Here is a 17028-nt window from a genome sequence, read left to right as displayed (position 1 = left end):
GAGCCAGGAAAGAGAAGTGTCACAAAAACTTAGAGGTCAGAGGCTAGATGGTGCAGTGGATAGAGCACTGGCCCTGAAGTCAGGAGGACCTGAGTTCAGATCTGACCTCAGACCAGACTTGACACTTGCTAGCTGTGTGACCCTGGGCAAGTCACTTAACCCCAATTATCTGAAAAAAAAAGAGAAAAAAACCCTTAGAGGTCAGGAAGAATAAGGATTTAGGAAAGGCCATTAGATTTAGCAATTAAGAATAACTCTGGAGAGGGCATTTCAGCTGAATGATGAGGTTGGAGGCCAGATTGTAGAGAGTTAAGATTAAGAAAGCAATAAATGGAGGCACCTATTGTAGATGGCCTTTTCAGGGAGTGTAGCCAAAATAGAAAGGAAAGAAATGGGATGATAGTGAGCAGGGATGGACAGATCAAGTGAGGAATTTTGAGGACAGAAGAGGTACATGTTTGTAGCCAGCAGACAGGGAGAGATTGAAGATTAGTGGGACAGTAGGGGAGACAGAGAGGCAATCTGCTGGGAAAGATGGGGTGGAATGGGATCACTTGTGCACATAGTGGGGCTTGCCTTGGCAAGGAGAAGGGCCGCTTCTTCATGAGAGACATGAGTGAAAGAGCAGGTAGTGGCAGAAGTCATCTAGGCAATATGAGGAGGAGGATGGGAAAAGATGGTGGTTTTGGTGAATGGCCTTGTTTGTCAGTGAAATAGGTTCTCAGCTGAAAAAGCAATAGAAGAGGGTGAGGGGAAGGGAGAGCGTTGTGAGTTTTGAGTGAGGATGAAAAGGTGGTGGTGAGGAAGCCATTGTGCTGAGTAGAAGTGAATTGATTAGGAACTTGTAAAAGTATTTCCTTGCAAATTGAAGGTCTAGCTGAGACTATGTTACCTAGATTTTTAGTGGACCCAGTCAGTATGGCTTGTGATTTTTCTCCAGTTTCACTGAGCAAATGCAGCAGACGGTGGGAGTTAGTTACACAAGACTGAGATTTGGCAGGGCAAGATTGGTTAGATAAGAGGGACTGGAGAGAAAAGGACAGTACAGAGCTGAACTAGAGACCTTAGTAAGGATGAACAACAGGGTCTGGACTTTCAAGGCAGTGGAATGACAACAAATGATGGCCAGGTAAAGGATTTTCCTTTGGTCATGAACATGGCTGTGGAATGCTTGTGGGTGACAGTTGGCAAGATCAGGAGGAAGCCTGATGGGAAGATTAAGCATCACCCACTATTGTTCTGCGGTTTCATCCCACTGCTTAGTCTGAGTGGCTTATAGGAGAAAGAAAGAAGAAAAAAAAACCCAACAGCATTTTAGGAGTGGTTCAGCTGTCTTAGTTTCAGGCACTACATTTTCTTTTCTTTTTTTTTTTCAGCCAAAAACTAGGTTTATTAAAGATCTACCATATTAGCCAGACTCTTAAGGAATCTGAGCACCTGTGAGCTATTGGCTAGATTGCAAAAATTTGAGCAATGGCTAGATTATAAGCAGCAGGGCCCAGGCACTAAATTTTCAACCAGCTTCAGGGGGCTAGCAAGATTTCACTCTGTCCTAAACAGTGCTGTCTTCATTTCCCTTCTCTTCATTCCTCTTTTATAAACACCACCAGGAACTGCTTTTTTCTAATTTTTTAAATTTATGTTAAGAGGCAGTGTAGAATACTGGATAGAGAAAACTGGCCTCAGGGTGGGGAAGACTTGGCTTCAAACACTATCTCTGATACAAACTGACTCTTTGACCGTGGGCAGCTCTCTAGGATAAAAGTTGCAGAGTGTGTGCCCATCTGCACTGGTGGAAGGAACTTTCTCTGTGGGAGACCTTGAAATCCAGGAAATCACATGTCAGGTTTTATGTTGATCTCTGGAGCTCCCCAGATCTATAGTTACCTATGAACTTTCAGGTTAAACTTAGCAGGGCTGAGAAATGAGAGTCATGTTTCTTGTATTAGGTAATCAGTAAAAGAAGTTGAGGAGGAGCTGGAAAACCCCTGAGTCACCCTGTCAGAAGACAACAGTAATTGTCCAAAGCCCCTTTCTCGCTGGGGTCATGGTCCTCTTTGAGAACGAAAGACAAACCACAACTTGTAAGAGAGTTTGGTTATCAACTGGCTGCTAATTCTCCAGAAGTTTCTCAGTGCCTCTCCCACCCCCTAGTATTGAATCAGCAGCAGAGAAAGTGCCCTGTTCCCTCTGGGGTTCCGGGGGGTGCTTAACTCTGTCCAGAACTCTAGCCTTGTGTCCATTCTCCCCGACTTCCCCATCATCTCCCTTCAATAAAGCTGGCTTACTTTACTGAGCTTGCTTGCTTTCTTTCTTTCTTTCTTTCTTTCTTTCTTCTTTCTTTCTTTCTTTCTTTCTTTCTTTCTTTCTTTCTTTCTTTCTTTCTCTCTTTCTCTCTTTCTCTCTTTCTCTCTTTCTCTCTTTCTCTCTTTCTCTCTCTCTCTCTCTCTCTCTTCTCTCTCTCTCTCTCTTCTCTCTCTCTCTCTCTCTCTCTCTCTCTCTCTCTCTCTCTCTCTCTCTCTCTCTCTCTCTTTCTCTATTTCTGTCTTTCTTATCCTGAACTTTCCTAAATCTTAATTAAGACACACTCCTGAACCTCCCCAAGCCTGCATTAAGACTAACTCCCATAAGAGAAAGGAAGGGAAAGGTCTCTCATTCACTGTAGGTGATGAAAGGATATTGTGTGAAAAGCAAAGAACTCACTGATGCTTGACTCAGATATGGCTAAGAAAGAAATCAAGCAAATAATTCAGTAGTGCTGACCTAGCAGAGAGATCTCACATTGATACCTTCTCCTAGGAGCTTATAAAATTCAAAGGGATTTGAGAAGTCATCTTATACAACTTCCCACTGGACAATGCAGGAATTCCATTACAATATCCCTCAGAAAGGTTATCTAGTTTTTGCTTGAACACTTTTAGAGATAGGAAGGGGGTGACACACTAGATTTTGAGGTTCTACTGTTGGGATACCTTTAACTGGTAGAATATTTTTAAGTGAAATTTACCTCACTGCAAACTTCAAGTTTGGATCCATGCTTTAGGGTCTTTGTGGCCGTGTCTTTTGGAAACAAATTCCAGCCTCTTATTTCTCTCATCTCTATTGTTTTTTTATTATCCCTTCTCTCCTCAGCCCCTATTTTCTTATTGCAGAATATCCTTTATGAGTTGTTGAAAAAGCCAACATATGCTAGGGGATACCAGAAAAATGTATATGTATATCTACATACATATACACACATGTACATACACATATGTATGTGTGTACCAGAATATGTAGTACACACATATAGGTTTACTGATTCTTTCCTCTTTATGTTAATCAGTGAAGTTTCCATTTTTTTTCCACAGAATTTGCAGTAACTGTATGTAATACTGGGTAATGGAAAATAAGAGAAACAACCTTGAAATAGAAACAGGGCAGATGCTGTAAGGGTAACAGAGTAAAGTAAAGGCAGAAAAATAGCTTACCCACCACTCCCAGAGGAATAGCTGAAAAACAAAACAGAGAAATCAGTGAGAAATTGCCTGAAGGCAGGGACTGTCTTTTGCCTCTTTTAGTATCCCCAGTGCCTAGTGGAGTGCCTGGAACAAAGTAGGAGCTTAAGAAATGTTTATTGTTTGGGTAATGTAGTGGATAGAGCAGGGGTGGGGAACCTTCAGCAGAGAGGCCTTTTGACTGAGTTCAAGTTTTACAGAACAAATCCTTTTATTAAGGGGATTTGTTCAGTGAAGTTTGGATTCTCTCAAAGGATCACACTTGAGGGCCTAGAGGGACATATAGCCTTGAGGCTGCAGGTTCCCCACCCCTGGGATAGAGCGCTGGGCACTGAGTCAGATAGACCTGAATTCAAATTTGACCTCAGGCACTTACTGGCTGTATCACCCTGCACAAGTCATTTGACTTATGTCAGCCGAAATTTCCTCAACTATAAAATGGGGATCAATAGAACTTACCTCCCAGGGTTGTTGTGAGATCAAATGAAATAAACACTTAGTGCACTGTCTGGTACATAGTAGGCACCAGATAAATGTGTATTCCCTTCCCTTCCCCTGATGGAAAGAGAACACAGCTCCAACTGATGTTTTCTATTGAAGACTATCAGAAATTGTACCCCCTAGTAATACTAAGCCCTCTGAAGCAGCTGCAGTGCAGAGCGGTGGGAAGTTAAATATCCCCTGCTGTAATGATGCAGCTCTGGGCAGTACGGTTACTTCAGAGGTCTCTGAGCCTCGAGGAACTGAAAAGGATAAAATCCAACCTGGGCTACAGATGTTTGGCTCCTTGCTTTCCCTGCCCCTGCTCCTCTTCTCCCCTGCCCCTGCTCCTCTTCTCCCCTGCCCCAGCTCCAGACCACTGAAACAGAGGAAAACTCTTGAGGGCACTAATATGATCTTACTCTGGCTAAACCTCATTGCTGTCTTTGTTTTAAAATCTTATTCATGCCTCCTGTTTTTAATCCCCCTTTCCCTGCTCCCGCTGTTACTTCAGGACATCCTTATTGATTGTTGACAAGCCATCTTAATTACTATCAGGAAATATCCCACTGGTCTTTCTTCTTTATGTTCATCAGAAAGGTTTCCACTTTATATAGACTCAGCAATATTTTTGGGTAAGGCTGGGCAATAGGGAAGAAAGAGAAATGAAACCTCACTTTTCTGATTTATCACTTAGAAAACAGGAACAGGCATGGTGGAGAAAGGTCCCCCTGACGCTGTAGGAAAAAAAAAAATCACCAGAGTAGAAAAGAGAAGGAAATAACTTACCAATGACTGCATGAGGAAAAGCTAAAAATGAAAACAAAAGAAAACAAAAAACAAAACCCCAGAAATCAATGAGGGCATGTCTGGTAGAAAGAAAAAAACAACATCTAAAATGTTTTCAAGTGAAGAACATCAGAAATGATACCTCCATTAACTCAAAGACCTTTCTATCAGCTATGGTGTGGGGAGGTGGGCTTTAAGCATCCCCTGCATATGATAATGAAGCCCTGGCTGTTTCAGATTCCTCTCAGTCCACTACAGGGTATGGGCATCTGGGACCATTCTTTACTTTCCTCTACTTGATAAAATGGGTTGAAATTCTTGAGGGACCTATCAAGATTTTATTATGGCTAAGCCACATTCCTGCCTCCATTTCTTTAATTTTTCTTGTTTTTAGTCTCCCTTTCCCTCTCTCTGTCATTTTAGATTATCTTTCTTGGTTTTTAATAAGCCACAAAAATTGCTAGAAGGAAATTTATATTTTTTGGGGAGTGGCAACTCTCATTTTGATCCTCACCAAAAGACTGACCCAGAGCTAGGGAAGATGCATTTTCCTTTGGAAATGGAACTTTCCACTAATGTCAACCCCTTTGTATTAGCAAGTTACAGGGTGGGTGGGGGATTGACCATCCATGATGATGATGATGATAGAATTCTGGGAAGAAAGGTGTGATAGGCTTGAAAATAAGGGGTGGGGAATGAACTGCTAAGAAAACTGTACTTCCACAAAAGGAAGGAGAATGGGTTTTTGAGAGAAATCTATGCTTCCTTGAAGAGAGTTGTGAATTCCTTCCTAGCCTGTGAGTTACAGCTCAGTTTGCCTTGCTCAATGGTGCCACCTGGTGGTTACATGTCTTTGTATTAATTATTAGATGTGGAAACAGGAATAGGCAGGGCAGAGAAAGCTCCCCTACTCCTATAAAAACACCAGAGTAAAGAAAGACAAGGAGGTAATTTACAAATAGTTTCTGGCGGTAGAGCTAAAACAAAAAACAACACCAAAATTTGTGAGAGATCGTTTGTCAAGAGGATACAGTTCCCACTCATATACTTCTTGTAGAAGAATATTCAAAATAAGATTCTCAGTAACCCTCAGGACCTCTGTATCAGCTGCACTTCATGGTGGTGGTAGATCAAGCATTACCTGCTAAGAAGATGTAGCTCTAGTTGTAGAGTTGTTACACAGTCCTCCTAATTTAGTGAATCTGAAAAGGGCAGGTTACAGCCAAGGCTAGAGGCTTCTATCCCCTCTATTCCCTTTCCTCTATTTACTGAGAAAGATAGACTCTCTTGAGGGCATTACTGAGATCTTACTCCTGAAAACATTTCGTTTCTGTTTCCATTTTTCTCATGTATCCCCTCTTAGTCCTTTTCCTTCCCCATTATTTCAGAATATTCTTGTTGGTTGTTGACAAGCCAACATTACCAGAGTGAATATTCATTAGTTTTTTCTCTTTTGTCAATTAGCAGATTTTTCATCTTTCAAAAAAAATCAACAGTAAGTTAGGGCAAGGCTGGGTAAGGGAAGAAGCCAGAGAAATTGAGTCTCACACCCCCATGTCACCTGGAATCAGAAACAGACAGGGTATTGCATTGTAAGGACACTGGAAAAACGAAAGAAAAGGGCTACTTTCCCTGAACTAGGGCCAAATAAATGCAACCCATGAGAGACTGTCTGGCAGGAGATCACAGTTTCTCCATTTATACACTTTTCATAAAAGAACATCAGAAGTGGAATTCTAGTAATGCCAAACTCTTTGTGTTAGCCACAAAGCAGAGTGGGTGGGGATGATTCAGCGCTGGGCAGAAAAGTTGTTTTAAAATCTCTGTCAGACCAGTGCAACTAAAATGCATTAGGTGTAACTTACAATTCAAGTCATTTGGTTCTCCTTATTTATGGAAAAAGAGTGACATTCTTGAGGGTAGCATCCATATCCCACCGCAGGTAAACCTGTCTTCATTTCTTTCATCTTTACCCATCAGGTTAATAGGTCTAGAGCTGGGAGGGACCTCAGAGGCCATCTAGTACAACCTCTTCATTTTACAGAGGAGGAAACTGAGGACCAGGGAGGTTAAGCAATTTGCCCAACTTTTATTCTGCCTTTCCTCTTCCTCTATTATTTCAGAACATCCTTGTTGGTTATTGATAAATTATCATTACCACTGCCACAGGGATATTCCATTGGCCTTTTTTCTTTATGTTAATCAGAAGGGTTTCCATTTTCTACAGACTCTAATAATTAGGGAAATGCTGTGTAATGGGGAAGGCAAGAGATATTGAGCCTGAAGCCCCTGTATTGCCTGGAAATAGGAACAGGCATGGCAGAGAAAGGTCCCCTTTATACTGTAGAAATATCAGAGTAGAGAAAGACAAAGAAATAACTTACCAATGGCTCCATCAGGAGGAGCTAAAAAACGAACAAATAAACGAAAAATAAAATAGATAAGTCATTTCTGGTAGAAGACAGTTCTCACTCTTTTGCTTTTCATAGAAGAACATTGGAAATGGAACCCTCAGTAACCTGGAGCCATCAGTATTGATACTGACGTGATATGGAAAGGTACTCTTGACACTAACGATTATTATAATGATGAAAGAAAAAGAAATAACTTACTCGTGGTTTCTTCAGAAATAGCTAAAAACAAAGCAAAACAACAGAGAAATCAGTGAGGGATTGCTGGTCAGAAAAAGAAAACTGTTCCTACTGATGTGCTGTCCACTAAAGAAAATTAAAAAATGGAACCTTCAGTAACACTGAGCCCTCAGTATCAGCTGCAGTGCAGGGTTGTGGAGGAGGAAGCATCTCTTGCAATAATGATGCAGCTCTGGGTCATACATAATATTGTTTCATGGTCTTCTCAGACCAGGGAACCAGAAAAGGGTAGGTTTAGACCAGGCCAGAGGCTTCTAGGTCCTTTCTTCCCCTTCTATAATATCTTAAAAAAGAATAAAATTCTTGAAGGCACTTTTAAGACCTTATTTTAGCTAAATCTCATTTCTGTCTCTGTTTCTCTCATTCCACTTGCTTTTACTCCCTCCACCCTCCCTACTGTCCTTAATGGTTATTAACAAGTCATCATAATCATTGACAGAGGGATTATCCAAAGAAAAACATTTTTCACGTTAATCAGTGCAGTTTCCTTTCTCCATAGATTCAGCAATGATTTAGGTGAATGTTCATGCAGCATATTCCTCATGTAGCAATAGGAATGTTGTGTGGCTCGAAGGTAGGTGGAAGAGACATTGCTAGCCTCTTTTTCTCCCCTCTCCCCACTCTTCTCCAAGTGAGAATTTATTTCCTGCCAGGAGAGGAAGCAGGAGGTTAGGGCTAGATTGAGACTGGAGATGCTTTCCTCTGGGCTTGAATTTGCTTCCTTAAAGATTATTACTTTAGGGGGTGTGGTTTTTAGGTTTAATTTAAACTTCTGATCATTCTTTCTTAATGGGGAAAGGGAGACCCCAACTTTATATCCAAGGCTTAATCCCTTCCTACCAAATACCAATTCCACAATGAGGACACAAAGTAGCAAAGAAACCCAAATATCCAAGTGAATAGCAAAACAGGAACCAGAGAAAGTATACATTAGAGAATATACACCAGACAACAGAGCAAGAAAACTGCTCAAAACAAGAGAGTCATAGATCCTATCCAAAGGGGACATTCTTCAAAGCTTCTAATGTAGCAAGCTGGGGTAGGGACATGATGGAGACTGCCAGCTCCTCTCATGTTAGCTTCTTCCCAGACTTTTTTCCTTCAGCAACCTGAAGTGCAGTTGACATCTTCCATTTTTTCTCTTGAAACTGGAAGACAGAACCTCCTGAAACTTCGGAGCCTAAAGCCTGAAGAACCCAAAGAAACTGAAGAGATTCGAAAGCCTTTTGCTTTTTACCAATTCTGCCTCATGCCTCACACAGGTGTGGGATGCTGTCTGGTGACTACAGTGTCCAAAGCCTGAAGAACCCTAAGAGACTCAAAGAGCCTCACTTCTCTCTTGCTCTTGCCAACCCTGTCTCACTCCTCACACAGGTGTGGGGCATTAATCTCCACCAATGAGGACAAAGTCCCATACTGAAGGTCTTTGGAACTTGGGTTACACTAGGGTAATGGGGAAGCAAAGGAAACTGAACCTCAAGTCTCCACATCACCTAGAGAGAGAAGCAGACAAGATAGGGAAAGGTATTCAACTTAGCAAAGGCATTTAATGATGAAACTGAAAGGGGAAAAATAAACAGTTAAAAGATGGAAAAAATGTACAAAGATTTTTATAGCAAACTTTTTTCCCCATCCAGTATAGTGGAGCCATTACACTTGGATTCTAGTATCACCATCCCAGATATGTTTACAGAGGGGGTAGAGATAACCCTGAAGAGAGCAAATGTGGGAAAAATAGATGGACTAGATTCTGTATACACAGAAGAGGCCTGAATTGGAGGTTATACAAATGTGAGGGCATTGAGGTATCGAGTCTCATGAATCTGAAGGAGAAGTTGCCAAAGGCATTAAAATAAAATCTCAGTTTTATCCCCCCCAAAACGCCTGAGAAAAACAACTACTGACTTACATGACTATTTTCCTTCTATATAAAATTTTTATTAGAACACTCCATCCACATATTAAGGAACCTTAAGAGCATCCTTGCCAAGTTAGAGGAGAATTGATACAATTTCAAAAGTGGAGTTCCAAAGTCAAACCTATTAGTCACCATAGAATTAACTGAAAGATACAGAGAATTCAAGATCTTACTATACTTGTTTGTTTACTATACAAAAGCATCTAATCTGATTGGTCACCTTAAATGCCTTCCTTTAACAAGACAATCCCATGCGTATATCAAAATTATTTAAGAATTCTTGAAAGAAATAACAAAAATGACCTTGTTTGATGACCCTGTAATCATTACTATCAGAGGAGGTATGAAACAGTGAGATGCAAGCTTCCTAAGGTGTTTGCTGCTTTTGTGGAGGAAATTCAGCATAAAGCCCATATCACAGAGGTATTTCCTACACATAGTGAGGTGTTCCAGATCTTTCTGTTAGCGGACGTTGTACTGGTTTTATTAAGTCCTGGAACATTGCAGAGTTTCCTGGATGAGAGCCATAACCACCCAAAAGAATTTGGTCTGTAAATAACAGAGGGAAAAAAACCCAACAAGAGGATAAAGAATGCCTATTGTTCAGACTGTTGACTTTCTTACTCTTCCTAGCAGGACATTTCACCTGTAATCATCATCATCATCATCATCATCATCGTCATCATCATCATCATCATCATCATCTAGTATTTATATGACTCTTTAAGATTTGCTTTATGAATATTATCTCATTTAATGTTCACAACAACCCTGTAAGGTAGGTATTATTATTATCTCTACAGATGAGGAAACTGAGGCTGAGAGAGGTTAAGTGACCTGCCCAGGATCACGAAGCTAGTAAGTACCTGAGGCTGGATTTGAACTCAGATCTTCCTGACCCTAAGTCATTAGCTAGCTGCCTCCATGCCTTTGTACTAGCTGTCCCTAATCTCTGGAATGTACTTCTCCCCTCTGCCTCTTAGAATCCCTTGTTTCTTTCAAAACTGCTCAAGTGAAACCTTCTATATAAAAGCTTCCTGTTCCTTCCCTTCTCCCCCTCCCCCTCCCCCCCTTTACTTTGTATGTACTTATTTATGTACATGTTTTTCCTCCTAATAGAATGTAAACTCCTTGAGGGCAAGGGCAGTTTCATTTTTTGCTTTTGTATCCCCAGTGCTTAGCATTATGCTTAGTTGGTAATAAATCCTTGTTGGTTGATTGACTATGATATACAAATTTCTGGATGACATAGGATGATGGTGCACCAATGTATTTATCTTAGACAATGTATTGATCCCAGAATAGAAAAAGAGGAAGAAGAGAGTGAAGAGATAGCCTTTGTGATATGGTAAAATTATTTTAATGACCCCCTCCCCCAACTTTTCCCTGAAATGAAGGCCTACCTTTATAATACCAGTATTTTACCAGTGTTGTTATATGGCTGCAAGTCATGAAACACCATTGTCTCTAATGAATTCAAAATCATGAATATCACACATAGGACAATGGAGTGGTGCACAGTGGAAATAAGAAAACCACAACACATTATGAGCAAAAACTCATGATGGAGATCTGGAGCAATGAGGCATCCTAGTAAAAGAACTATCCTGGTATAGTAGAAAAAGCTCTGGTGAGCCCAAGAGACTACAGAAGACTTAGATTCTAGTCTTATCTTTCAACCTCCTCTCTGTGGCCCTTAGGCAAATCACTTAACCTATCCAGATCTTAATTTCTTCATCTATAAAATTTAGGGATAGGATTACATGATCTCTAAAGGCCCCTTTCATCTCTGAAGTTCTAGGAAGGTGACCAAAGGAGATCACATATTATAGCAGCAATAATAACAAGGATAGGCTACTTTCTTCTTCTTCTTCTTTTTTTTTTTTTTTGGCTAGGATAGGGTTAAGTGATGTGCCCAGGGTCACACAGCTAATAAGTGTTATGTCTCTGAGACCGGATTTGAACTCAGGTCCTCCTGAATCCAGGGCCGGTGCTCTATTCACTGTGTTGGGGACAACTCCTTTCCCTCTCACCTCTCAATTAGGGCACTTAGAAGACAGCCCAGTCCTTTCTTCTGCTGTTTCTCATCTACTCTTAAAGATATAATTTCCTCTAAGGAAAAGAGAGAGCCTGGCAAAAAAGAAAGATTGCTGACTTTGGAGTCTGAAATCCTGAGTTCAAATCCTGTCTTTGATACTTACTACCTGTGATTTTGGGCATTCCACTTTAACTCCTTTGCTAGGCCTTGGTTTCCATATCTGTAAAATGGAGGGGGGGGAGGGGTTGAACTAGATGGACTCTGAAATCCCTTTTAGCTCTGAATTTCAAATGCTATGACTATACTCAGGTAAAAGGAATATCCTTATAAGGGAAGCTAGTTGGCTCTGTAGATAGATAGTAGGGCTTGAAGTTAGGAAAATTAAAGTTTTACATGTGCCTCAGACACTTACTAGTTTTGGGACCCTGGCAAATCACTTTACCTCCCTGTGTCTCAGCTTACTTGTCTGTAAAATGCGAATAATAATAGCTACCTACCTCACACAGTTGTGAGGATCAAATGAGTTAATATATGTAAAGTACTTTGTAAACATTAAAGTGCGATTTAAATTATGTTATTATCCTTCTGATTAGTTTTTATAGTTTTTCTTAAGGATGAGAGTGGGAAAGAGAGAGGTCATGTTCCTGGGTAGACAGTCAAGGAAAGGTGAATAGCACATGACCTTTCTCTATAACTCCTTAATTTATGCTTGGTGGTCATTTCAGTTGTTTTTCAGTTGTATCTGACTCTTCGTGACCCCATTTGGGGTTTTCTTGGCAAAGACACTGGAATAGTTTGCCATTTCTTTCTCCAGTTCATTTTTACTGCTGAGGAAACTGAGGCAAACAGATTTAAGTGACTTGCCTAAAGTCACACAGCTAGTAAGTATCTGAGGTCATATTTGAACTCTGGTCTTCCTGACTCCAGGCCTGATACTGTATTAACTGTGCCACCTCGCTGTCCTTTGGTGGTCATAGCAGAGGGTTTATTCCTCCAATAGTTTTATGGTTGAATTCAGGAAGGAGCCTGTACTCCATCTTTCTCTACACCTTGAACTGAGCCTTTGGGTTGTGGCCACAGGGAGAGGGAATCGCACCTTGGTGCTGCCTGGTTGAGGGGGTCCTCTTGATCTTGAACATTCTTACAAACACTAATGGGCAATTTCTTTCCCTGGGGTCAGTTTGTGGGCTTCTGTACTCTAAAGTACTACTCCTCTGAACTACTCTTATGATTGGAGAGATCAGGCATGGGGAACCCGTGTCCCCAAGGCCACATGTGGCCCCCTAGGTCCTCAAGTACAGCCTTTTGACAGAGTCCAAGTTTTACAGAACAAATCCTTTTATTAAGGGGATTTATTCTACAGAATAAATCTTTGGATTACAGAAAAAAGTTTGGATTTGGTCAAAGGGAGGGCCGCACTTGAGAATCTAGAGGGCCACATGTAGCCTTGAAACCACAGGTTCTCCATCCCTGCTAGATCCTCCACCCTTTAAGGAGGGCACCCACAGAATTCACTTATTGCTTCCCACTCAGCTACTTTCGTGGACTTCATGATCCCCAGAAACCCATCACTCCTCAAGGTGGAATAAATCAACTCTGATTTTTCACTTTCATAGATCATTTTCCACCCAGGTAGCAGGATTTCGTCTAGCTCTGGGTAACCTTCTCCCCTAGCCTTCTCTAGCTTTTTAACTTCTCTTTAGGTATTCTCTCTTCCATTAGACTGTGAACTCCTTGAAAGCAGGGACTGTCTTATGCCTGTCTTTGCATCTCCGGCAGTTAGCACGGTACCTGGCACACGGCAATTAATGTTTATTGATTCTGACTCTAAGCTCCTCAGAAAAGAACATTTCTTTGGGAACTTATCTCCATTTGATTTAGAAATAGCTAGTCACAAAGCCAGGTATGGGTTGTCTACAGCTACATAAAAGGCTCCCTTAGGCTTAAAGCACACATCTGCCCAACTGGTGGTGTGATTAAACATTATAGGTGTCATTATAGGTCATTAAAAACTGGGACATCTAGTTTCTTAATTTAAAGTTTGATGTCTCCATTTCCATATTTTTTCTTCCTTCAATGAGTTTTACCCTTTACTTCTTACTTACTCCCTTTCTACTTAAAAAAAATTTCTTTGTGGTTACCATCTTACTAGATCTTACCCTTCCTTCTTTTCCTTCCTTCCTGACTTTTCTTTCTTACCTCTTTTTTTCTCTTTGTCTTTCCCTTTGTTCACCCTCTCATCTTTTTTTAAAAATTTATTAAATTTTTCAAAAAAATTTTTCACCCTCTCATCTTATTTACCCTTTCTCCTTCCTCTTTCCCCTTTCCCTTCTGTCCCTCAATTCTTCCTTCTTTTCTCCTTGTTCTCTGATCCTTTCTACATCTTCCCTCTTTCCCTTGCCCCTTTTCAATTCTGGGAAGCCCTGTAGTTGTTAACAAAGCATCCTTTATTCTTATTCAGTACAGTGCAAAGTGTATTTGAACTTGGCCACATTTTCCTGGAAATGAAAGTGGAAAAGCAGTTTCACAAGCATCCTTTTATTTGATCCACACCAATCCTGTGGAGGTAGGCCAGATAAGCAATGTTCTGATTTTATAGACAAAATTTAAGAGGACTTTTAGAGGTTGGCTGGCAAATTGGGAACCATCCCACTATTTAAAGCATTGTTTCCATAGGTAAATGTGTTCAGAGCTGCTCCCTTCTTCAGCGTCAACAACAACAACATCACCATCATCATCATCATCATCATCATCATAATCATCATCGGCAACAACAACACTTTTAGGGACAAAGAAGCTGAGGCTAACCATGCAAAGAAGTTGGTTTAAAAAACTGGATGATTACTATTTGTTTTCCTCTAAGAAAGAAAAATACAAATGAAACCTTAAACTATGATTAGGAAATTCAGGGAAAAATGGCTTTTATAGATGTGAAGCAAGTAGTTTATGTGCCAGAAATATCTTTGGTTTTCATTACTTAACTTGAATCACTCTAATAAAGAGATGTTTGTAGCCCATCTGAGAACTTAGTAGCTGTTATATTCCATTTTTTCACTCAGTTTGCCTAACTGCTTGAAACTTCAAGGTCATTTCATTTAACAAACAATGATAATTCTTTATCGCCAGAGCATGTAGAATTTTGCAACAGAGTAGTTGACTAAGGACCAAAACAAACAACCCCCCCCAACTTCACCACCCTCCAAAACCCCCAAAACAAAACTCAACCAATGAAAAAAACAAACAAACCAAACCAAAACCCCAAACCAGAGGTGAAGTTCAATCATAGAGCCATTAGAGGAAAAAACCCTGTGTTATGACTACCAAGCATAAACTAGGGAGTTATGTTGAAAGGTCACTAGCTGTTTATTTTTCCTTGACTGTCTCTCCCAGGAACATGACCTTTCTCTTCCCCACTCTCATCCCTAAGAAAACCACAATATGGGAAGACCTATATGAATTGATGCAAAGTGAAGTAAGCAGAATCAGGAGGTCTTGTACACAGTAACAGCAATATTGTAATGATGATCAGCTGTGAAAGACTTAGCTACTCTGATAATGTAATGATCCAAGAAAATTCCAAAGGATTCGTGGCAAAAAATGTATCTATCTCGAGAAAAAGAATTGATAAACTCTGAGTGCAAGTTGAAGTATAGTTTTCTCACTTTTTCTTGCTCTTTTTTTAGTTAAGACTAATATTGAAATATGTTTTGCATGATTTCATTTGGATAATTGATATCATATTGCTTAACTTCTCAATAGGTGGGGAAGAGGCAGGAAGGAGGGAGAGAATTTGGCATTCAAAATTTAAAAAAGAATGTCAAAAATAAGTAATAAATATTTTTTAAAAAGAAAAGCCATGATAACTAACCAAAAGGATGATAATATAATAGCTATCATTTATACAGCACTTCAAGGTTTGCAAAACATTTTATATATGCTAACTCATTTGTTCCTCACAATAAGGTAACATAGGTATATGTTAGGGACAGGTAGCCACTTTAAAACTGGCCTCCTGGTCTCCAGCCTAGGGGGTTGTGGGTAATGGAATCACCCACCAAATCTGAGACACATGGATTTTAGGAAAATTGCACAACTACAAAGAGATAAATATAAAGGTCAGAGAAGGATTTTGGGGATTGTAAGGGAACAAATGATACTTAAATTGAGACATAGGCAACTTACAGAATTTGTTTGTCTTCTGAGGGAGCTCTGAAAAACAAAAGAAGTCAGGGTGTAATTTCTGGCTTGAGGAAACTGCCTCCCTAATGATCAATACACTCAGGGTCAGGTATGCTGAGATCATTCATTATCTCCTATAACGGTGCCATGGTTTTCACTTTCCTCAGTTCTTAATAATTTAGAAAGATTCTGGGTATTGAGGAAGTAAGAGAGATCAAGGAAATAGGAACTTCAAAGAACTGCAGCTAGTATAAGGCTCGGGTCCTTGCAGATACTGGAGGAGACTCAAAGTCAGGCGACTTGCAGGGGGATTCTGGGTACTGAAGAATCCTGAGAGACCAAGGAATCATGAGCCTCAAAGTCCTCCAGCTAGGATAGGGGAAGGCTCCCTTCAGATTCTGAAGGAGACTGAAGCACTAGAGTAATAGAACAAACAGCTTACCGTTGGATTCCTTAGGTCCAGCTAAAAGGCAAATACAAACAGAAAAGTCAATGAAGATGATCTGCTATAAGAAGGATACAGTTTTTCTTGGGGGGCTGGATGTCAGTTAAAATATCTCTCAAATGGTACCCTTCCATGTTAACTTCAGTATAATGAAGTGGGATAGATTCATCCACTGTTATTAGATCAATCAGTCAGCATTTATTAAGCACCTACTATGTGCCAGGCATTGTGCTGACCGTGGCTTCCGCTCCTTGCTTAGTCTGAGATGTATATAGGAAAGGGGTGGCTTATTCTTTCCAGAGCCATAACTAGGCTGAGGCAACTAGGACTTTTTTCCAGGGCAACACATGTAGATGGTGTTGATGGCGCTTGCAGTCTTTCAATAAGGTAGAAACAACAGAACTCAAGCAACTTATTTAAAAGAATAATTAGTTAAAATAAGAAGCTACCAGGTGGCATGTAGGGGTAATCTCCTTCCCCAGTCTGGGACAGAGCCAACCCAGCAGTGCTTTCAAGCTTGTGTCCTGGGGTTTGGTTTCACTTCCCTGAGGGTAGTGCTTCATTGCACCTCCCCCTTGGTGTTTGCTTTCCTCTGCTGTGCTTTGCCGTGTTTGCCCTGGACGCAATACTTCTAAGAATAGATTTTTCTTTTTATTGATTGCATAGTCCCAAAAACCTTCACGGGGTGCTAAAGTTACATTCTAACTTAAACGGTGCTGCCTTTGTTTTCCTCCGAATCCTCTCTCATTTTCTTTCTTTTCTTCTGACCTTTTCATCAATTTAAAGAGTCCTCACTTGGTGAAAGGCAACATTATAAACTACAGTTAGGAGACTTTTCCTCTGCTCTTTGTTTTTTATGTTTGTATTTTCTCCCAAATTGGTAATAGTTTAGGAGAATGCTGGGTGATGGGGATCAAAGAGACTGATGGAATGACCTCTAAGTCCCCGCACCTCTGGAAATGGAAGCAGCAGCCCAAGAAGTCAATCCTCCTAATACTGTAGAGATTACAGTAAAAGTAAGAGTTGAGTAA

General features: G+C 40.5%; 1 protein-coding gene across 1 annotated transcript in view; it reads right to left on the bottom strand.

Annotated features, from left to right (window-relative positions):
- LOC110199364 (uncharacterized) overlaps positions 1–17028 on the bottom strand; it is a 42961-nt gene that overhangs the window by 6838 nt on the left and 19095 nt on the right. The window contains exons 2-7 of the mRNA XM_078155690.1: positions 15995–16058; positions 15556–15582; positions 7379–7399; positions 7151–7171; positions 4767–4787; positions 3471–3491 (exon numbers count right to left, since the gene is read on the bottom strand). Of these exons, the coding sequence (XP_078011816.1) occupies positions 3471–3491; positions 4767–4787; positions 7151–7171; positions 7379–7399; positions 15556–15582; positions 15995–16058 (175 nt within the window). The remainder of the gene's footprint in view (positions 1–3470; positions 3492–4766; positions 4788–7150; positions 7172–7378; positions 7400–15555; positions 15583–15994; positions 16059–17028) is intronic.

The sequence above is a fragment of the Phascolarctos cinereus genome, unplaced genomic scaffold (genome assembly GCF_003287225.1).
Source record: "Phascolarctos cinereus isolate Bilbo 61053 unplaced genomic scaffold, phaCin_HiC Scaffold_5;HRSCAF=322, whole genome shotgun sequence".
Classification (NCBI taxonomy): domain Eukaryota; kingdom Metazoa; phylum Chordata; class Mammalia; order Diprotodontia; family Phascolarctidae; genus Phascolarctos; species Phascolarctos cinereus.
Note: the sequence above shows the minus strand (reverse complement) of the source record. Positions and strands in the feature narration are given on the sequence as shown.